At 52.8% G+C, this 22,876-nt stretch overlaps 1 protein-coding gene across 1 annotated transcript in view; it reads left to right on the forward strand.

Moving 5' to 3' along the window:
- Positions 1-22,876, forward strand: part of diaph2 (diaphanous-related formin 2) — a 442,997-nt gene that overhangs the window by 159,613 nt on the left and 260,508 nt on the right. The window contains 4 exon segments of the mRNA XM_035408002.1: positions 2,981-3,043; positions 6,949-7,037; positions 7,039-7,285; positions 12,191-12,305. Coding sequence (XP_035263893.1) covers positions 2,981-3,043; positions 6,949-7,037; positions 7,039-7,285; positions 12,191-12,305 — 514 coding nt within the window.

Below are 22,876 nucleotides of genomic sequence, written 5' to 3' on the forward strand. Positions count from 1 at the left end.
TAGAGCCATCACATATTCCCATGTGAAGATCCCGGGTTTGATCTTCAAAGATGCTCAGTCACATCCCCTGCTTTATTAAATATGAATGAAGATTGAGCCCTGCTCATTCTGGTAGTCAGAGACCTCGCGAGTTTAAAGCACATAAGTTTCATATCCCCGCAGTCTTCACCTTGTCTCCAAACTGGTGAATTTTAATGAATGTCTGTCTCGCTCTCTCTCTCTCTCTCTCTCTCTCTCTCTCTCTCTGTCTCTCTCTCTCTCTCTCTCTCTCTCTCTCTCTCTCTCTCTCTCTCTCTCTCTCTCTCTCTCTCGCCTCTGATGTGCTCGTTTGATCATCGTTCCGATCAGATCTGGCAGATTTATGTGTGTAAACACCGAGGAAACGCAGCGCTTAAAGAAGTAAGGACAACACGGGAAAGCCGCCGCGCCGAAGAGGAGGAGGAGGAGGAGGAGGAGGAGGAGGAGGTAGTGCGCGTAACTCGGCTCGCGGCGCGGCGAATTAGCCCCGAGCGTGCGCCACGTCGTCGAACGGGCTCCGGGCTCTGAGATTTTCGCTGGAGAGAGACGCGTCGCCTCCTCTCTCCCCCTCGCCCGCGCCCCGCGATTGAAGCGGGAACGGGCGCGCTCGCCGTCCGCCGCCGTCGTTTCCGCGGGCCCTGGAGGACTCACGCCAGTCACGTTTCCCAGAACCCCCCCCTCCTCATTACGGGCGCAGGTTTTTTTTTATAGAGACCGGAAAGCCTCGCCGCGTGATTGGAGCTCTGAATCGCCTGTTTTAATTGGTCTCCAGAGTTTGCGCCCGACCGGTGGCGATGCTTGCGCGAGCGTGTATGCTGAAGCCATACTTCAGCTTAACACCCCAGATCGAGCAGAGAGTCAGGCACCTCTTCCAGAGCGTCGCTTTATTGAACACATTCTGAGCAGCTCTTGGAGGTCAAACGGTTTTAAAAAACGGTTTTGGAGTCTTTGCCAAGCTGCACCTCTCAGGGGCCAAGGTAAACAATCAATATCAGGGATTTTTATTTTCATATTTCAGACATTTATCAGAATTTATTAGCATGTTATTTCACAAATGCGTGCAATTTGTCTATATTATGTACCTTTAAAAGTAAGAACAATATTACCAGGATGCTTCACATTGCATTACAGGTCCCACCACGCGCTTAATTCGACATTTAAAAGTGACCTCCTGCAAGCTCCACTCAAGAAGAGACATTAGATTTAGATGAGGCCCAGAAAATTGTAAACATGAGTGTTTTTCTGCCAAGCTGTTTTATCCAAATGAGAAAGTGAGCAGGGTGATGTTGGCTGTTGAAACATTTATCAATGGCTATATTTCTCCTGCTGGGAAAACATATTCTAAAAAGGATGTTTCTTTGTATAAATTATGTATTTAAAAAACGAAGAAAAAAAAAAAATATATATACCGAGTCCTCAGTTAGTGACACACTTACACAGTTCCCGTTTGAAGTCCCATCCAAATGCATGTCACCTTCAATCCCATGTTGTGCCAGAGTGTGTGTGTGTGTGTGTGTGTGGCTTGATTTACTCTCAAATTATGCCAAATAGTGTGTGTGTGTGTGTGTGTGTGTGTGTGTGAGTGGCTTTATTTACTCCCATATTGTGCCAGATAGTATGTGTGTGTGTGTGTGTGAGTGTGTGGCTTTATTTACTGAACGGGCGCTGAGATGCTAGAACTGATACTGATCTGCTGTCACGGCCTGTGCTTAACGATGCTAAATTGCCAACCAGATTTCCAAAAAAAAGGAGGTGTTGATGAGGCATTGCACTGCGCTCGCTGTAGTCTCCAGCACTATTCACACCAAAAAAAGTTCCATTACCTTAAGTATCGCAAGACTGAAAGGCCCTTCATCCGCTTTCTGTACAGAGGCTCCTCATTGAGTCCCATTTGTGGAAGTTTCCTTAGCATTACACCTGGTTAATCTTTAATACAGCCCTCTCTCCGGGCCTTTCAGAACCAGCTCGCATAACTGCCATTCGTCATGTGAACGGATAAGGCCGTTAAGCAGACACCGCCGCCCATTTTTTCCCCCCCTTGTTCTCAGCGGTGAGGTCATGCGAAGAGAGCACGGTTCGTTTTTTAAACAAAGTTCACATTGAATCCCACGACTGTTTAATATAAAAAGAGGAAACCGGGGAGACTTCCCCTAGCTTAAAAAGAGCCTGAGGTTCTCAGGGAGTGAACTGTTTTAAAGTTTGTGCGGCTACATGATCAATATTGTTTCACGGTAGTAAATGGGGAATACTGCCTTGGCCGATTATATGTGTTGAATGAAATAGCATTACGCTTAAATATGTTTATTGCAAATAAAGTTTTAATCTTCATGGACTCTAGATTAAACATAAACAACAATTAGCTATAATTGATCTAATTAATTAAATCATAATTCTGCCAATGTTGTATTAATTGCCACTTTTTGATATATGAAATGCATAAAACATAGCAGTTCATTTATTACATAACTGCCCAATGGCAGATACAGGCCTGAAAAGTCATATCCCAGAATGCTCTTGAATGTAACAAACATACATAATTAATTCCCCTGCGATATAAAAATACTGTTTTATTTTTTTTGGAACAATCCACACACTTCATCGTGCAGTAAAATGTAGCAATGTTGGCAATAAATTCCAGTTTGATTGTCCTTTTATCTGCAACACTGCCAATTTCTTTGCTGTTCTTCGCCAAACCATAAGCTCTCTGTAATTACCACAATGTCATCTACGCTCGTCCTCTGCTTTTTTTTGTCCTGAAGGGGTTCTAACAGAAACTTTCATTTGCGATCGCGGGCGGGCTTGCTTCTCCGCTTGCTCCCTGACGCGGGCGTCCGGGCACTAACAAAAAGAAAAAAAACACGCTTTTTTCCGCTCCTGCTCGCTGTCCGGCTAACCTGCGTTTGTGTCTGTCGCTCTGTCTGTGTGTTCTGTCCGTGTGTCTGTCGTCCGTGTGTCTGCGCAGTTGACTAGTGAGGGAAACAAGCTGAGAGAGACTCAGAGGCTCCTCACTGAAGCTGAAGCCAAGGTGGGTGGTCTTCCTGCATGCTCCGCTGCGCTCTTTCACCACGGACACTTCCTGCTGCTTGCCCTTTGACCCTTTGTTTCCACCGGGGGCTCTTTCTGTACGCTCGCCTCACACTTAAGAGACTCTCGGAAACACACCGGTGGTCGGCCCCCCACCGCTGTATAAGGTGTCGACATGGCCGCTGCACCAGACCTGGGTTAAATAGGTATTTTACACAGCTCAGTCCTTTGTATGCACATCGCGTACCGTTCCATACGCTGTAAAAATCCTCTGTCGTGTGATTGTGCATGCTGGTCAGATGCATGTTTTGATTGAACACTGCCGGGGATTTTTACCAGCATCTAAAGGGTTAAGGAAAAGAGTGCATATTGGAGCCACGGTCTTGGGCTGATACCTGGTACTGGTTTTGGATGGAGAGATGCAGATGCAGCATTCTGGCCACGCCGTTAGGAGTGGGGCTCTAACCCGGATCTGCAGTCTTAACCGCCCTCAGTCTGGAAACAGTTTGCTGATAAATTCACAAGAGGAACGTTTTGCCTGTCGTGTGAATTTCTATCCAATTTGGGTGAAGTGCGGCGGTCGAGTAGCTAGCCTCTGGCTGCTGTAATTACGTTTTGATTCTGCTTTGCTTTCCCTTGAAAAACAAGTACATAAATAATAAATAAATGAAATTAGCCAAGGAAGTGGCAACATGATTTAAGTTAGTAGTAACGGAGCAGCAAAATGGGCTCTGCAGCCTGGGTGTTACTTCCCAGGGTGCAATTCAAAAGGAAGTGAGGAGACTTTAACATTTATAAAGCTGTGTCTGCAGGTGACAGTGGCTGTACATCCATCACACAGTTAGGGGAGCGAGAAAAAGGAATCTCCAGCCCATTTCTGTCTAACTGAGAGGATTACAAATGGGGCTGTCCCTTTCTTTCGTACAGTAAAGACAGGTCCCGCACGTCTTGGCTGAGGGACACGTTCCTTTTTTAAAAAAAAAACCCTTTGAATCCAGTCGCGTAACTTTAATAAGCAGACGGTTTATAACTGAATTTCGCAGTTCTTCGGCGGGGAGTTTAATTGTGTGACGGTCCCCAGTCAATTAAGCCGTGCTGTTTGCGAGTGTCGGGGAGAGTCGGAGTTGAGCTCGCGGTCCCTTTCCGCGCTCCCCGATGGCTTTTGAAGATGAGTTGGATTTCGTCCCGCTCCGCCCCCTCGCTCTAATAAGAGCTCCAAATGAAGAGGCCAGCGAGGGCACCGGCAGCCCGGAGCCATTAAAGAGGAAGCCACGCCCCCTCCCTGACCCCCGGCCACCAGCAATCGATGGGCTCCGGACTGCGGGGGCTCGTCAGAAAAGCTTTGCCCGCGTCGACACAAACGGGGGCGCGCGGCCGACGGCCACGCCCACTCGGGGCGAGCCGTCCGCGCCGTAGGGCGTGTGCGGAAGGTACAGCTCTGAGGGGCGGGGGGGTTGGGGGGGGGCGGGGGTTTTTGGAAAGAGGGAGCCGCTGATGGATGGATGGGTGGGGAGAGGTGGGGGGAGGGGGGGTTGGCATGTGGGAAGGGCCTCAATTATTAGAAAATAAATCAGTAAGAACGACGTCGCTCTAATTTAACGGCTAATTTGCTCCCGTTACCGAATATTAAGCTTAGAAGAGAAAACGGCAGCCACAGGCAGGAGATTGACAGTGGCATTATCATATGGAAGGTATGGGGGGGGGTGCTCTTGGGATTGGGGTACCAGCCTAAAGAATGGGTCTGCTACACCTTTTTAATTTCCCCCCTGTAAGAAACAGCCCGCCGGTAGAACTGTGCAGGCTAACGCTCCACAACACTCAGAGAAAAATAACTCACTGCAAATGAGTCACGTAGCTCTCGCTGGGGGGGCTGGGGGGGCGGGGGGGGGGCGGCGCTGGAATTGGCTTTTTGAAAATGAGAAACTTGCTTTTATTTAATGTCGTGGAACAAAAACACATAATAAGTTTCCGAAGAGAGATTAGCGTCTAATCATGGAAAGGTCAGAGCCCGTCTTCTCTTTCATACTTCCTAATTGAGACATTTGCATACGTTTTGTTTCCAAACTGTCCCTGTCCCCCTTATCAAGCGTATAAATACCTGTTTATGTAGCGCTGTGGTATTTTAACAGCGTATACTTGTCTGGAGGCTGCTGTTTTTCTATCTTATCGGTAATGTGTTTAATTTTGCCCCAGACTTCTGCTTAATTGTTTTTCCTTTGCGGAGAAAAAGAGAGACTTTTGCGTCTGAATTAGAGACGATGCACGCGTTGCTTTGAGGTGAACCACCGTTTCCCTTGCGCTCTCCGTTCATACGACCGATGACACCGCTTGTTTCCCTCAGGGAGGTGCGCTGTTTAAATATAACTTCCTATTGGCCGACCGGTATTCCGACTTCCTGCTGTTTACATGGATGCGGCCGCTGTGCTGGACCACGGTAGGGAGCGTGATGCTTCTCTGTGGGACGGCGATCGTTATCGTCGGGTAGATCCAGGGCCCTGTCCGAAAACAGCCTCCTAAATACCGTGTCCTCAAAATGTGTACTGCCCACTAAACACACTGCCTGCTGTTTACTGTGTATTTTTAGTACGCAATGGGCAATATGCAAAAAATACCCTCTATAATATTTCCCAGCAGTACTGTGGAAGTGTCCTAAGATGCCCTGCCCGTGTAGTGAAAGAGCCCCGCCTCTTCCTCTCTGATTTATTCCTCTCTTCCTGTGGGACCTCCTGAAAAGTGCGGTTTACTTCCTGAAATAATGTGCCCCCGAATACACTCTGCGAAAACCTGGAGATGGAGTCTATCATCCGGGGATTTTAAGTGCACTACATTTCGAGAAAACGTTGCCCACTTAACTTTCTCATCCGGCTGTGCTCAGCTTGTATACTCAATAGTAGGCGAGTAAGCTGTTTTGGACAGGGCCCAGGGGCCATGCCAGGGCTCCGGCTGCCGGAACAGGGGTGGGCCAGGATGGGGGGGCGGGGGGGGGGGATGGGGGCGGCAGCGGCCGCTTTAGTTTAGGAACCAGTCCAGCGTGTCGATTCTGACAGCGGCTTTGCAGACCCAGAGCACGCCGCGGCTCGGGTGCGCTGGGGGAGAGCGAGCTCGCGTTCTCTCTCTTACTGTCCGAGTTCACACGAGACCATCTCCTCATCGCCGAGTTTAACTCCTTACTGCTTGAATCTGGTGTGTTTAGAGCCTGATTTACTAAGACCAGTGATGCTGTTTGTTTTGCGCCGCTCGTTGTTTGTGTTACTCATTTTGCGTTTGCTGAAAGGTTTCGCATGTGCTAAAGGTCTTAGTGAATCAGGCCCGGAATGCATTACTTTTTGGATGATGGTGCTCTAAGTGAACCTGGCCTGATGATGTCAGTGATCCAGGCCTCACCTAATCACCTCTGCATTGCATCACGCCGTCCCCTTGGGCTGAGTCCGGATCGCTGTTCTGTGCTGGGACATCCCCTTTGGGAAGGCGGGTGGGGTTGGGGGGGGGGGCAGTATCACATGCACACACTTGTTCCTGCTCCGTTGAGCGCCACTCATCCTGTTTATACGCCAGCCTGTTTAACGCACGTCCCAGAAGCCCCACGGGACGGCTGACCCATCCTCCCCCGATGGGTCCTCTGGGCGCTGGGCTTCAGGAGTGCACACACATCACTGTCTGAGCTCTGAGCCCCCCCCCCCCCCATGTTACCGACCACATGGCCCTGGGACTGTGGCCCCAGGAGACAGGCCCCTGTGCATGTGGGATGAGCCCTGCTCATTCCGCTTCCCTGCGTCCCATGTTAGCCCTGTCTGCTGAGCGCACCGCGTCCACACAGCCGGCTGACTGCGCAAGTGTCCTCCAGGGGGCGCTGCCTCCAGGGGGCGCTGCCTGGCCTGCCTCTCATGCTCTGCTCCCCGTCTGCAGGTCGCCGCCGGGCCCGTGGCTGGAGGAGCCCCCCTCCCCGGGGGAGCCGCGCCCCCTCCCCCGCCCCCTCCGCCTCCCCCCCCCGCCCCCTCCCGGAGGGTGCCCGCCTCCCCCGCTCCACTGCGGCATCCCGCCCCCGCCCCCGCCGCCGCCCGGCTTCGGACCGCCGCCCCCGCCCCCGCCCCCCGGAGGCGGGCCCCCGCCGCCCCCGCCCTTCCCCGGGGCGCCCGGCATGCCCCCGCCCCCAGCCCCGCCCGTCGTCAAGCTGCCCTACGGGCTGGAGCCCAAGAAAACGTACAAGCCCGACTCCGTGATGAAGAGGGTCAACTGGTCCAAGGTGAGCGCTCTGACCCTGCACTGCCACACGCAGAACACACCGCACACACCTCACCTCACCTCACCTGAGCCTCATACCGCCCACTCCTCTGCAGTCTGACCAATGCTGATTAATGCTGTCTCCATTTTATCTACCGAGTCAAAGTTTTTCAGATGTGTGTGTGTGTGTGTGTGTGTGTGTGACCCAGGTCGGGGCGTTTCCCCCATTTTTGGGTCGAGCCCTTCGCAAAAAAGGCAGAGCGTAAGAAGGTCTCCGGCAAATTGACATTTTCCGTCTCGGCGTGACCTCCCGGTTAAATGCAAAAAAAGGGAAGGAGCGATCGGAAAAGCTAACCCGCTGTACCTGCGTTTACCGCCGGCTGATTACCAGATTCACCGGGAACATTTTGACCTTTCCGCCGATGCTGAGTGTGCTTTCCGCAGCACGCGCGAGTCTTTCATCAGCCTCTGAGTGCAGGGAGGTGTGAATGCAGCCCCTGATTAAATGTTATTGGGGAAATGATTGAGGGAAAATATTCAGCGTGGTAACGCAGGCATTCAGGGACAGTGCGCGGCGTGGCGCGCATTCTTAACGACGTCCTGGGAGCCTGCGTGCGTTGTTGTAAAAGATGGCTGTTGCCCAAGCAAGCAAAATAAATAAAAAAAATGGAGATATTTTAAACTTCAAGGAAAAACAGCAAATTAACAGCGTAGCTCTGGCTTAGTGGCAGCAGCTAGCCACCTGTGTGAGTTATTTGTGCCACCATTGTTGTCATTATTGTTTGTGTATTTTGTATCTTTCCCACATCTCCCACTGTTACATAACAACGTTTACCACCTGTAGTTGTATCGGTATTTTGTTCCTGGTTAATGACGCTTTTTAAACAGCTTGTGGCATCTCGAATGATGGTTCTGACCCTTCTTTTGTACAATTACTGTAGCAGTAACTTTCTTAGTTTGCTCAGTCCAAGAACTCTTGTACTCTGTTACTCTTCACAGAAATGAAAAAGAAGAATATTTTTGTCTTAACTTGCGTGTTAAGACGATTTCGATAAGCCGGCCTGCTCGATCGTTCGCCTTTGAGGTTGAAACCAGGATTAATTTACTTGTTGTACTTTTTTGATGCTAATGTTTGACCTTGACTTTGTGTTTAATCCCAGACGCTAATTAAGTGCGGATTTCGTATTCAGCGCTGATGTTTTGTTCTTTTTAAACACGCTCTCGACTGGATCATGGTCATGAAATCTAGCAACGGGGGAAAAGGAATCGAAGGTTTGCGATACTTCTCAACGCAAGACTCGCATCAATACAATCATCGTACTTGAGTGTGAGCGGCGCCCTCAAGCCTGTCACTGCTGAGAGTAAACACATGTCACCGTGCGTTTATTTATTCATTGCTTGGATAGACGCTGGCCGCCATCGTCAGCGGCGCTGGGTAATAATTAGCATTACCGCGGCGGCGAGGTCATTGCGGCGGCAGGCCGAGGAGCGCGGTCGCGTTCCGAAGCGGCGGTTGACATCCTGACGAGACGGAATGGCGGTCGCCTTCATTGCGGCGGCGCTGATGGGAATTCGATTGCGCAAGCACTGGAACCGACGGGGAGGCCACGCGCAGGACACCCCGCCTGTGCTGTTTGGGGGGGAAAGAGAGCCGTCACATTCCGCCGCGGAGATACGCCTCGGCCCCCCCAGGCCCCCCAGTCACACGCGTAACGCAACCCGAGACATTATACAGCTCGGGGAGAGAGAACGAGACTCCTCCTCCTCCTCCTCTGCTATTAGCGCGTGAACAAGCGCTCCGCACACCTCTCCATTAGCGCTCGTACGCTAGCGCTAGCGTTAGCGCTAGCACATCCATCTCAATCTCGGCGGCGGTTGCGGCGGGAGTCGGCGGGGGCCGCGACCTCACCCTCCGCCGGCGGGAAGGAGAGAGGAGATGCAAATGAAATGGGTGGATTGCACGCGCGGGCATCGTAGCCACCTGAGGAAAAAGCAATCTGTGTCGATTTAGCCGCGCCGGAGTCATCCGTCTTCCGCGTTTAGAGCAGATGGCGCGGTCCGCGTGCCAGCCAGCCGGCGCTAGCCCCGCGTGATTAAAAAAGAGGGGAACCGGGAGAGCGGAGGTGAGCTATCGACACCACCCCCCCCACCCACCCACTCACTCACCAAATGTTTTTTATTTATTTATTTTTTTCGCTTAGCGCGTGTAAATTGTAGCTCGTACAGTTGTGATAGCGTAGCGCTAGCCGTATCGTGGCGGTGTGTTGCAGGGGCCTTCCCTCTCTGAATATTTCCCTGATTATGATTATAATTTTCTCCGCCTGATGAGTGCTGGAGAGGCACCACCTGTCTGTAATTATATTTGGGAAATCTTCTGGAAGGAAAGAATCTTTGCTGAAGTAAAGAGTGATTGTGGGAGGTAAGAGAGAGAGAGGAGAGAGAGAGAGAGAAAGTGAGTTTCTGCCTTTTGCTTTAAAAAAAAAAAAAAAAAAAAAGATATTCACCCGCAGGAGACCCCGCCACCTCTGTGGGGGTGGGGGTGGGGTGGGGGTACTAGGAAGTAGGGCGGTGGGGGGGTGGGTGAGTTGCACTGAAAGTAAATGCAGCCAGAAGTAATAAATCGAGGGAACACATTTTTTTTAAAGCATGTAACGGATTTTCAAGCAGCTTCGCGGGAGATTGTGGCCCGGAGGTGCTGTAAACTAATTTCTCCTACACTGTGAACGCCTACGCTGGGGAGGGGAGCGCGTTTAAGGGAAGGTAAATGGTGGCTCGGCCCGCGTCTGAGGCCTGCTGCACACGGCCCAGGCCCTCGGCCTCCCCATTACCCCCCCCCCCCCCCCCCCGCGGGGGGAGAGCTGAGGCGGCTTCACATCACTTAAAACAGAGCCAGGTTAGCCGTCCCCGGCTCCCCGGCCCGTTCCTTAATTGCTTCGTTTTAAGGGGAGCCTCTGTTTTTCCAAATAAATAATTAAGAGCGTTTTTCGGAGCCCGTCTGACTTCCTAGAGCCAGCCTGGGCCTGGCAGAGACGGATCCCAGCCCGGTTATTTATCTCTTTGAGAAAGTTATTTGCCTGTGACCCGGGGGCGGGCTTGAACTTCTCTCAGGCGCTCTCAGGTCTGAGCGGGAAGTCCCCCGCTCCGCGGCACGCCGCGAAGAAGGGGATTCATCAGCGCGGAGAATTTGATGTTATAATTAGTTTGCGAGGGGCCGGTCGGAGAGAGAGATACGGAGCGCGCTCAGAGTCGCCGTAGAGGAGTGATCGAGCACGCGGCGCCACGTTGCCACGCCGACCGAGGGCCGAGGAGCAGTCGATACCCGTCATCTGCTCCCCCGTTTTTCAGACCGCGTTTTATTTGGTGTTTTTCTTCAAGCAAAACAAAAAGAAAACAAAAAAAGCTGGCAAGATAACTGCCTTCGCACACCGATAGCAAGTGGTGCTAAGATTCTGTTGTGGGCTCTTTCATACTGTGTCAGGGAAAAGATGAACACACACTGTATGCATTTAGACGTCAGTAGTGATAGAGTGATGACATAAATGGATGTAAACACTGGAAAGGGGGTAGGCCTCGAGCTAAATTCACTCTCTGGTTTTAATCAAAATGAACCAAAGTCAGAAAGAATTGCTGTAGAATGGATGTAAACAGGAAGTGGTAGTTGCCTTGTAATAGTTTTATTTATTGTACAAGGCTATTGTTCTTGCCTTGTCTGAAAACTGTTTGTGATGCCTTATTTGTATGCATATGCACATGTACAAGTCGTGGAACCTGTGACGACATTGGCCACTTCTGGACCAGTGGAAAGTATAGATGTTGGTATATAAAATGACTGCCATTTTAGCACGAAATGGGGAAATTGTGGGGTTGACTGTAGTGGTGCTGATTGTATTATTGTTTCCCTAATCAGTTCAGGCTCCGACAGGCCTGGAGGATTTTCGGAAGCACCCACATCAGTCGTTGCTGTTCCGTGACAGCGGTGCGCTATTTTAGGGCTCACTTCCTGGTTTTACAGGAACTGTGTGCTGCCATGTGCTCCTTCCAGGAGTTTCGCCGTCTCGTCTCGTTAGGCGCACTTACATCATTGGCTCTGCAGTAAGGGGAGGCGCTAACGGGTAACCCAGCAACCATTAGCCGCCGAGCGCCAGCGTCATGGCACGCGTCACATGGTTCTTTTACGGCTCGTTATCCCTGGAGATTCAACATGGAGGCACCATGTGGAGGGGTGGAGCCTGTCGCGCCAAGCAGGGTGAAATGGAGAGGAGAACAAACAGAGAGGGGGGGTCGTGTTTCCACGTGCGCCGAGTTCAAACGCTTTGCGCTTTTCCTCCAGAGACCTCCCACCGGAGGCTTTCATGTCCTCCCAGCCCCGGGTTCACCCTGCCTCCCCCGGCCTTGATCATTCAGCGGCTGCATTCGCCCAGCAGAGTCTGCCTGACGCAAACCTGTCCGGCCGCGCATATTAATGCACTTGAAAGAGTAGTTTGAATTATCATTAACAGTGAACACGCGGGTTAGGCTGGAAGGTTTCCACAATGATTATGCGCGCTTAAGTCAATTTATTTTATTAAATTTTTTTTTTTTTTCAGACCTGGGTCACACGACTATTTGAACAACTTTGACTCATTAAAACTGCTGCGAATTGGTGAAAATCTCAAAAGAAACATCTGTTTTCACCAATATGAAGAACTCTGGTGAAAATCCCAAAAGAAACATCTGTTTTCACCAATATGAAGAACTCTCTTTCTTATGGTTTATTTAGTATGTTTTGCCAAGTCTTTCCCTTGCTTCCAGTTGTTGTTTCCAGTAGGCACCATGAACGTGAACATACCCTGCCTTTGAAGGGACATTATACAGGGAACAGTCTTAGCACTGGTGTGTTTGGAGAGTGAAGCTGTGCGCCCTGTTATGAAGAAACGTGTGTTTGCAGATCGTGCCTCAGGAAATGGCGGAGAACTGCTTCTGGATCAAAGTGAAAGAGGAGAAGTTTGAGTCCTCCGACCTCCTCTCCGAACTCACCCTCAACTTCTCCACCAAGTCGAAAGGTAAGCAGGCCTCGTTTCCCTCCGATGGCTAATTAACAACGCTTCGTTACTGCCACTCCATGGCAGGCGCCTTCACTTCCTGCCACTTTGAGAATTTAGTTTAATTTAATTTTTTTTTTTTTGCTTTTGTGAAACGTTAATTATCCGAAGAACTGTGTTTTTTTTCTTTTCCTCATTCCTGTAACGAACATGTCTGTCTGCGGGGCGATCGGCGGACGTGGCGCTGAAATCTCGCCGCAGTTAGCGGGACGAGGGCTTCGGTTTCGGCTGGCGCTGGCGCGGGCGGCTGCTAGGGAGGCCCGCTCGTAGCCGGGCGGCTCCGGAGGCGGGCGCGGCTGTAGTCACGCTCCGATAACCGCCGCTGAGAGCCCGCTGGGCCGGTCGGTGCTGGGAGGCTTTCTCTCTCAGTGTTGGGCAGTTTGTTCTCACACGCGCGGCCGCTCTACCCAACTTGTTGGTTGACTAAGTGGGGCGGTTTGGCGGGCTTTTGATAGGGTGGGTGGGATTTGGAGGTGGAGGTTGTGGGGAAGGTGGGGCGGGGGGTCATGTTGCCATGACGATGCCTTGACAGTGTGTGTACTCACTGCTCTGATTCCTAATGTACTGCAGGGGGTTCTTGGGGTGGGAGGCAGGGTAATTGGGGGTGTTATACGCACATCAGCCAGGGCCTGTCATGCAGCTAGTGGGAATATCAGGTGTGTGAGCTTCCCTATAGGCGTGCGTGTAGAGGAAACCCTGTTCACGTCTGCTCAACCTAAGCCCCCCCCCCCACTGCCCGGGCGTGTGGCTGACTGCTGCCCTGGCCCCCAGCCAATCAGCACACGGCCCCCGTGTACAGAGCCCCAGCGTACAGAGCTATCGCGTCTCCCGCGCAAATTGAAATAAACAGCAATTTAAGCCAGAATGCTACGATGCCATTTGCTGGCATAATGCTAATCGGGGGTGGGGGGGGGGGGTGGGCTGGGGGGTGGCGGGGACGAAGCAGGGGCGATAGATCTCAGAGCGGAGGCTAATGAAGAGCCGAAAGAGGACCTGGGAGCGATGTCACGGTCTCCACACTGCAGCAGAAACCCGCCCCTCCCTGCTACCCCGCTACACTGCCAGCTCTGCCGCACCTCTCTAATATCAAAAGACTCCAGAGGGTTCTTCCCCAGAATGATACAGTAGATTGTTTGTTTGTTCCTTTTTTTTGTGCTCATGTCTTGAGGGTGGGTGCACTGGGGGGGGGGGGGGGGGGGGGGGGGGGGGGTATGAGGTGGGGGGGCTGGGAAGGATAGGAGGAGGTAAGGGGGGGGGAGGGGGGGGTGGCGGCGATAGAACAAACAAACGCGCGAATGAAAACACCTTTTAAATTAGTACGGTGTGTGGAAGAACATCGTACCTAATTAAGGTTGCGAGTAATGAACTCTGAATCCCATTTAGCAGCGCTGACGTCTGAGGGGGCGCTACACCTGAGGTGTAATTGCCGCTTCCGAAGGCTGAAATTAGCAGTGCGGCGTGGATTTTTTTGCCGTTCGCAAGCTGTTTTTTGCGCCCGGAACAGCTTCGTGCTCGTTTCGTAATCTCACTCTTTTTTTTTTTTTTTTGCAAAATAACCGAAAGATTAAGAGCCTTTTGCTGAAGTGAAGCGCTGTACTCATGGCAGGCTGTAAACGCGGCGAGGACGGTTCCTCGCGGGGCAGCCATTAGGGCGGCGCGTCGGTGAAGCCCACAGCGCTCGCGCTGGTTCAGCTCTTTCTCGGCACGGTTTGTTAGCGCGGCGCGTTTCACGTGCAGACGGGGCCGTCAGAGACACGGGGACAAAAACACATTTTTAAGCGGGTTTTCTGTTAAAAGCGGGGGGGAAAATGAGCTCCCGCACGGCGGAAACCGATTCTTTGTCCGCCCCTCTTCAGCGACGGTGCCCCGCGTTCCTCCAAAGCGATTTTTTTTCGTTTAGACTTTTTACGTCGAGTTTACCGCAAAGTTTCCTCAGAGCGCGAGCCTGTTGCTTTTCCCGCTTCCATCGCGGGGAGCCGTACGGAGCGACGCGATGGTGGCCGACGCGCCCCGCGCCGAGGCGCTGAAAATACGGTCGACAGATGTCGCGCGCGTCGCGCGGAAGGCATCCATCCCCCGGACGCGGCGGGGAGGCCGCCGTCACGCTCGTCGCGGTCGGAGAGCGGGTTCAGGTGGAGGGGGACTTGGCGGAATGAGTTCATAAGGCTTCACCATCGCAGGGTATTACGAAGGACCATAAATCCTCGCTGCGGAGCTGCCAAAGCAGTCGCTGGAAGAAACCAGCTTCATTTGTCTGGAAAATTGCCCCTTTATTTATGTAGTGGAGTGTTTGTACTGTTAACCCAAGTCTCTATTATTTATTTTTTATTTTTTTATTTATTTATTTATTTTTATTTATTAATTTTTTTTTTTTATATTTCTCTTCCAGGATGGTATTTATAACTAAACGTTAAGTTTGGTGATCAATGTTGGCTTAAGTGTGCTCCTTGTTGTGTAGGGTTTTCCTGCCTTGCAGGAAGACCTCTGTCAACTCAGTGCTTCATGGGAATTGTAGTTTTTGCTTGCGTGCATGGAAAGCGATACAAAAATACCCTTGGGGCCTTGCTTGGGTTGATGCAGTACTGTTAGTTACTCTTTTAAAGTTGATTTTGCTAATACGTCTTTTCGGATTGGTATTCCTGTCCTGGTCTCAGGATACAATCAAGACAAGTACAGTATTGCAAATTCATCCTCTGTAGTTCAAAATCACAGCGAGCGTACTAATGCCGTACAGCCTTTACCCGCTGTTTCAAGAGCCCACTTTCTAAAGACTTAATGATAGAAGAAAGGGTTTCCATAATCAACAGGGATTTAAGCCCCGCTTCCAGCCTCTTAAATAGGATCAGATTCCTACTGTATTTCCAATTAGGCCACTTGACTGCAGCAGCGGCTGCATCCGGCTGTCTGAACTCAGCGGTACTGACGGAGGGGTTTTTGGGAGGCGGTCGCCCCAGTGAGGTGCTGTGGGGGCCGCCTCCGTGCCAGGAGCGCTGTATGAAAATGACATCTGATTGATTGATTGGTTCAGAATGGCGATGTAGGCCCGGCGGTACGTTGTGCTTACGCGCCCTACGGCTGCTCTTTCCGCCTGGCCCCGGGGCCAGCCGCGACGGTAATGAAGCGCCTTGATATTCATTGGGTTTTAAGCCACTTCTCACCTCGCGGGATCGACCCCATCTTTACAGAGAGGGTGGAAGGGAAAGGGGGGGGGGGGGGGGGGTTCACCTCCAGTCTCGCTGTAGCGGAGTCAGCAAGATCAGCATTCCCATTCCCCCCCCCCCCCCCCGAGGTGGGGTCGGCCCGGCTACCGCTCGGCGGATGCGTTAAGGCACCCCCCCCCAACACGCGGCCCCGCCCGAACGTGCCGCGGGGCTAGCGCCTCACACTCGCCGCCTCTTGCCGTTTGTCGTATTTAAATTGGTTCTGCTGCGGTGACTCAGACTTCATTTTTTCTTTTTTTTAAACTTTTCTTTCATTTCCTTGTAGTTGTTTATTTGTTTGCCCCCCCCCACCCCCCCTCTCTCCTTCCTCCATCCTCCTCCGTTCCCCTCAGACTCCCTCTGTCTATTCTGCTCCCCCCACCAGCCCCCACCCCCCCCCCCGCCCCCCCTTCCTTCGCGCGGCGGCACCAATCAGCAGCTCAGCCGCCGTCGGGCTCGGCGGATCAAACGCGACGCATCACGGCCCGCCGCATTCCAAAAGCAATTTTAGCGGTGGAGCTTCGGCGCGCAGTCCAAAAAAGATTGATGCCCACTGACTACCCCCCCCCACCCCCCCCCCTTCCTAATAGGGTTCCTCCGCAGGCGATGTTGACTACTGAAAAGATAGCGGGCCCTTTCCTGTTCCTGCTATGCTAACAGTCGCGTGTGTGTTCGCCCGTACGCTGGCTTTGATGTTTGTGACACCGCTCTTATCTTCTGCAGTCCACAGCTCTTTCTCAGATAGAAAAATAAAAAATAAAAAAATAATAACATGTCACGGGGGAAAGGATGCGCCGTCTTAGTGTTCGCAGCCAGAACTTTTATAAAACGCGCAACACTTTATGTGGTGCGCTCAAATTCGCGAGAGCGGGTCAGAAGTTGAAGCTCAGAGGGACCCGGTTGGCTGGAAAGTGAAAGCAAGTGGATTTTATTTGTCTTACTTGAATGAAGTAAGAAGTCGCCAAACTGGTTAACTAGTAGCGTATGAAATGACTTGGGGGGGGTGTTTTTACCTTCCCCAGTAACCCTAACCAGTGGAGCACCCACGCTGGCCAGTAGTGGCTCTGGTTTTGGATGCTTCCTGGAGGGGGGGGGGGGGGGTCACTGGGGGGCTGGTATTGACCAGCGTGAGAGAAACGCTATTGGTTCCTTCCTCTGCTGAAGGAACACTGACTGGCCTAATGAAGATGTGTTGAAATAATTGGCCTGTCACAACGCTGTAATGTATGTGTGTTCCACTGGAGAATACCCCCAGACCCCCCGCCCCCCCCCCCCCCCCCCCCCGGCGTGGGGTCTAGGGCACCCCTTGCAGAGCTCTCTCTCTTGTCTGATGCCTTAGTGCCTTTTAATGAGCGGGGACTGCAGAATCCAGCGCCTTGTTTTCACAGAACAAGCCAGAACATTTCTCCTATAGCTGTGGTAACCAACCCTGTTCCTGGAGATCTACCGTCCTGGAGGTTTTCACTCCAGCCCTCACAAAGCTCGTCTCATTCAACAGCTAGAGATGTTATTGAGCTGCTGTTCAGTGGAATCAGATGACAAATTAAGGTTGAAATGAAAACCAACAAGATGGTAGATCTCCAGGAACGGGATTGGTTACCGCTGTCTTATGGAGTGACGCGTTGGCATAGACTGCATCCTCTTTAAGAAGGCTTTCCACAGTGCACACTTGCACTCTTCCCAAATGTGCACTTCTGCTGGGACTTTAACCCTGCTTCCATTTTTAACTCGAGCTGGAAAATGTTTCCCGTCTATTTTTACACTCAGACAACATTTAATAGCACGCTATGTTAACATAATATAACAGCTGCGATTACTGTGTTTTTCACGTCAATCTGCGGAGCAGGTAATAACAGTGTAGTGTTGCGTGGGGTATTGTAAATCGTTTAGCCCCCGGTTCCACGTAAGACTGCGTACGAAGAACGGAACAGGGTGAGTGAGGCAGTGATATTACTGAGGGGATCTCTGGAGTGAGCGTGCTCGTGTATACTTAGAGACTCTCAGCCACGTCTCCCCGTGTCGGCTAATCTTCACTGTATTTACATTTCACACTTTTCACACCTTGGATCCTTTATTGCGCCGTAAGCTGCTGGCGCCTGACAGCTTTAGCGCTAACGCTCCACTACCTGCGCCTGCCAGTTGTCCTGCCGTCTCTGAGTCATCTGAGGTTAGCGGTGTTACGGGTGCTAAAGGTCCGGTCTAAAAACAGGTCTGAAACACCTCCAGTTCACCCTGGCTTCCTGGAGACAAACATACCCCTCCCGCTTCTGTTTGTCATCCAGGGTTTATCCAATCCCTGAAAAGCTGCTGCTCATTCAGGCTCCTCCCCACTCCGCCCCCATCAGCATCACACACACATGCACCCACACACCCCCCCTCGCCCACACACACACACACACACACCTCTTCCCCCGCCCCCACGCCATGCCGCCCGCTGGTCGGGAGCGGGTCTGCGGGGTGCAGCCGGGCGATAATGACCCTGCCAGAGCCGGTGTAATGGCGGCCCGGCGGGGGTCCAGCGGCAGCCCGCGCCCTCTAAGAAGTCCCTAATAAGCCTGTTACCGCCGGCCCGCCGCCGCTTGCCATCAGAAGCGCTCTGGTGCCCGAGGCCCCGGTGGGCGGGTGAGCGGGCGAGCGAGCGGGCGGGGCGGGACATGTGACCCGGCGCCGGGAGGGGCCTCGCTGTCCCGGCCCGCCACCCGAACCAATCAGATGTTCCGCCCGTCGTTTTTTACCCCCCCCCCCCCCCCCCCCGATTACCAGCTGTTAATTCGGCGACACGACGCAGAGACACAAGGCCCGCCGGGAGAAAACGTCCACGGCGGAGACCGGGGAAGGCAAGCGGAGAGCGGGAGCCCCCGGACGCCGCCGCCGCCCGCGCCAATTTACAGGCGAATTAACGGCTGCCGTCGCGTAATCCCCCTCCCCCCCCCTTATCACCGCGTGCCGTGATCCTTCAGGGGTCCTCGTGTCGCCTGATAAACTTTTTTGGGGAATTAATGGAAGGGACGTCGGGCCCCACAAATCAAATCACTCGCCGCCCTCGGAGAAATTAGTCCCCCCCCCCCCCCCCCCCCCGGCTCTGATTAATGACCTCGGGCCGAGCGGGAGAGTGGAGTGAGTTATCGGTCCGGGGCAGGAGGGCCGAGCGGACCCTCTGTCGATGGCGCGCGTGTGTGTGAGCGTGAACACCGGGCTTGATCGCTCTCCGTCGCCCCCCGAAGGCCGCCCATTTTTATTGCTGCTGTGAGGAGCTGCTGGGATGCTCTGCCCCTGCATCCTTCCCGTCCTTCCTGTCCTCCTGCCTGCCACGGTGCAGATGGATTCTTCAGACCCGCGCTGCTCAGCTCCACTCCGGGTCCTGCGGGCCGCAGCGTCTGCAGGTTTTCGCTCCAGCCGTGCGCCGCAACGCCTGATTTCGCTAATTATCCTGCCGCCGCCTGGGTTCAGGGAGTGAGCTCGTTAGTGAGGTAATCAGGAATATCTGCAGATCCGCCGGACCTGGAGCTGAGCAGCGCTGCTGTAAGCCCGGTTCGCATCGCAGATTAGCGACGTGGCGGGCTGCAACTGGCGACTCTTTCAACGTTCTGAAACTCGCCATCTAAGATTAGGCTAGTTGATTCGCTTGCGATGGCAAGTGCCGGCCTCAGACGTTCTGAGACGGGTAGTCCACAACGCTGAAGCTCCTCTCTGGAACGTTCTAAAGCGGTTTTGTTGCTTCGCAAATCTAAATTTGGAATTACGCTCACCCTGTATTCCAGTGTTCTTTCTGTTCTCTTCACATCTAAGCTGGACGATATTTCAGCGGCTAACAGGTGCTTCCAGTGCTACCTTACAGTTTAGAACATCCGTTGCCACATTGCCATATTTGGTCATGTCTTTTTTACGAGTTTGATCATTTTTGCTTCGAAGCTGGACGGTCTTTCAGTCTGTCCCTCATAAATGTTGTAACATGCGGAGCTGGGTGTCTGCTGCGTGTAAAGAGTTAAGGCCGCTGCTCTGCTCCTGTAAACACAGGCTGGGCTCAGCGGCGTGATTCGCGGCCAAGCGCGCTTCATTAGAATCCCCGCTGTGAGCCAAAATGAGCGCTTTTGGCTTCCCCCCCCCCCCCCCCCCCACAGCTCGCGTGTGGCCCGGGAGCGGTCGCCACGCGCCGGTCACCCCCTTCGCGTTTTTTCGGACCGGACAAAACTGCGGGGCGGCTAATCAGGTTTGGCGCTAACATAGAGAGAAGACTCGGAGGGCTTTCACTTCCTTTCACAAAAGGAATAATTTCTAATTGCCCTCGTACGCCGGGACAATTTGTCTCAATAAAGCGAATGCGCCCCTATGCTAATTTCTCTCTGTTTGGTGCTGCTAGCCCACTGAGCCTCTCTTGGGGTCAGCCATTTTACTTACTCATCTCCGCCATATTTTAATAAATCAGACGCGGGCCAAAATGAGCTGCTTAAATATTAATGGCTTGTAATTAGTTTATTGTACATTAAAAGGGCCACGGGGGGTGACCTGGATTCAGGGAGTCAGAAGTCTCCTGTTTTTCCTCCAGATTCCCGCCGTTTCCAGTTAATAACGCCTTCCCACGACGTCCTACTGATTTTAATCTTCTGGGCTCAGAAGAGGCCCATTTAGGCAATTGCCGCTCACTTAACATCTTCTCATAAAATGTAGTGTTGGTTTAAGGTCCGCTTTTCTGTGTCTGCACCCCACCTCCCCCCCCCCCCGCCCCCCTCTCTCTCTCTCTCTCTCTCTCTCTCTCTCTCTCTTTGTGTACCACCCGTGCCCTCGGTCGCCCACTTGCTCGCTCGTTTATTTTTTGCGCTTATTGAAAATCTCCAGGAGACTGCCTGGGCGCGGCCCTGCTCGCTGGAAGTGCCCGTGGGACTCAGGGTGGGTTAGCAGGGCTGGAGCTGCTGCAGGCCGGGCCGCTGCTCCCTCCCTCTCTCTCTCTCTCTCTCTCACTCAGGCCTTTTCCCTTTATTTCCCCCGGCGGACGGGGCCGCTCTAGCGGGCTGACCGCTCTATGGTCGCCGGGCTGAATTTGCGGGCTGCAAGGCGAAAAGGTGGACAGCTGTCCCAGCCCTCGCTGCGCCGGTGACATCACAGAGAGAGAGGGGGTCACGGTCTGGGTCGGGGCGGGGAGTTCGCAGGCCTGATCTTAGGCGCCGTTAAAAAGGTTCCTGATTATTGGGTTGGCTGCGCTGCTCCTCTGGGTCACCTGCGTGGATGGTGTAATGGCTGGGAGCGGCGCTAAGCTTCCTGCTCTGTGCGTCTTCCTGTTAAACGAAAGTTCTTTGTTCTTCTCTAGCTCATTAGCTTCTGTCTCCACTTTCATCCAGCTTAAAATCTTCTTGTCCTGTGGATTAGCGAGCATGTGTTCTTAAACAGTTAACTCACTCCCATTATTCATGACAAAACCGTGTCTTAACTCTTTTTCTCTCTCCCTTTCTGTCTTTCTCTACCTTTCTCCCTCTCCAGCTCTGTATCTCTCTCCCTTTCTCTCCTTCCTCTCTCCCTCCCTCCCTCTCTGTCCCTATTCTCTCTCTCTCTCCTTCCCTCTCTTTCTTTCTCTCATCTCTCTCTGCCTCTCTCCCTGCCATCTTTCTCCCTCTCTTCCTCCCTGTGCCTGTGTATCTCACAGGTGTAGGCGATAAAGATATCATTTTTTAAACCATATCTTTGTCAATCTTTTATTTTCCACACATAAATCTTCCCGCGGTGCTTTTATTATATTTTTTTTTCCCCAGGAAGAGGTGAATATACGGTATGCTAATATTTCATTGTCCGACCGCAGCAAAGCTAATGAAATTCCCTTGCTTTTCATGCGTTCCTCTCAAAATTAAAGGTCTGTAGCGCATCTTTTTAATACCGTGAGTGTGAGGCGGGGCTGTAAGACGGATCGGTGGGCAGAGCCACTGTGAGTCTTGCTGCGCTCTCCTTTATTTCACTGCAGCGCGTCGGTTAGCAGTTAGCAGTTAGCGGCTATCGGCGGCGCCTGTGTGGCCTAACGTAGCCCTTGCTGATGCATGCCTCTCTGGGTATCGTTAGCTGGGTTTTGGGGCCTCCTCCTCCCTGGCTCTCGTGGTCTCTGGTGGCCATGGTCTCCACGCCAGCGTGTGTAAGATGAAAGGCCCGAGGCGTAGTGCGGAGCGCTCCATTTCCCCTCCTTCACACGCGTCCGTGGGGCTTCGCTTTTTGGGCGTGAGCGGTGGGAATGACCTCGAGGCATGGCGCCGCCCTGCAGTTTGTCGTTGCAATGACCGCACGCACTTTTGTCCTTTTAATTCATCGCCAAGGTTAGATGCCTTCAAGGCTTGTGTGTTTTTTTCACACTTCTTTTTTTTAGCTGTTACACTTGTGCGAGCGCGCTGGCGCGTCACGCCCTTACACAGACACGCCTCCGGTGCGTAAGCGCGCTCGCACGCGTGTGTGGAAGGGCACGACGGTATTCAATACGCCAGTTGGGATCGCGCGCACGTGCGAGAGTCGCTTTACCCAGAGAGCAAAGCGATCGTTACCCGTGCCGTGCGTTTGTCAGCTGAACGGATCATGAATAAACATAGCTCAAAAAAAAAAGCCCTGCGATCCACACCACTCTAATTCTGTCCTCGGGGGCCAAACAAGTGAACAAACAAAGGAGGCGAGAAAATGGAAGAAGAACATTAAAGCGGAGCGAGGGATCCCCGGGGGGGGGGGGTGTTTCTGCAGTCGTGCCTGACAGGAAACGGGAGCGGGTGCTACAGGGCCCCAGGCCCCCCCCTCAAAGCCCAGCGTATTACCCCGTGACTCAATACCCATCGCCCCAAACGGCCCCCCCGCCCACCCCCGGAGACCTGAGGGGGGGGGGGGGCTTGGCGCACTGTCCTCTGGGACCGCTCACTCACGCACCGTGACCCTCAGCCTTTCGCTGGGTCCTCGAGCGTCGAATAGGACGGGTGCGACAGCGATCGTCTGAAAGTAACGGCCTCCCTACCTGTGACAGGTAAACGGACGGCGGAGCTGTTATTGGGATGGCAGATATGCCCTCCCGCCAAGTCAGCCTTGTATACTGTACCGCTGCTAGCCTTCGCTAACATGTCGTACCACCGCTGAGCTCCTTAGCACACACTGCATCACTGCTAGCCTTCGCTAACGTGCCGTACCGCCGCTGAGCTCCTTAGCACACTGCATCACTGCTAGCCTTCGCTAACGTGCCGTACCGCCGCTGAGCTCCTTAGCACACTGCATCACTGCTAGCCTTCGCTAACGTGCCGTACCGCTGCTGAGCTCCTTAGCACACTGCATCACTGCTAGCCTTCGCTAACGTGTCGTACCGCTGCTGAGCTCCTTAGCACA

Source organism: Anguilla anguilla, chromosome 3, assembly GCF_013347855.1.
Source record: "Anguilla anguilla isolate fAngAng1 chromosome 3, fAngAng1.pri, whole genome shotgun sequence".
Taxonomy (NCBI): Eukaryota; Metazoa; Chordata; class Actinopteri; order Anguilliformes; family Anguillidae; genus Anguilla; species Anguilla anguilla.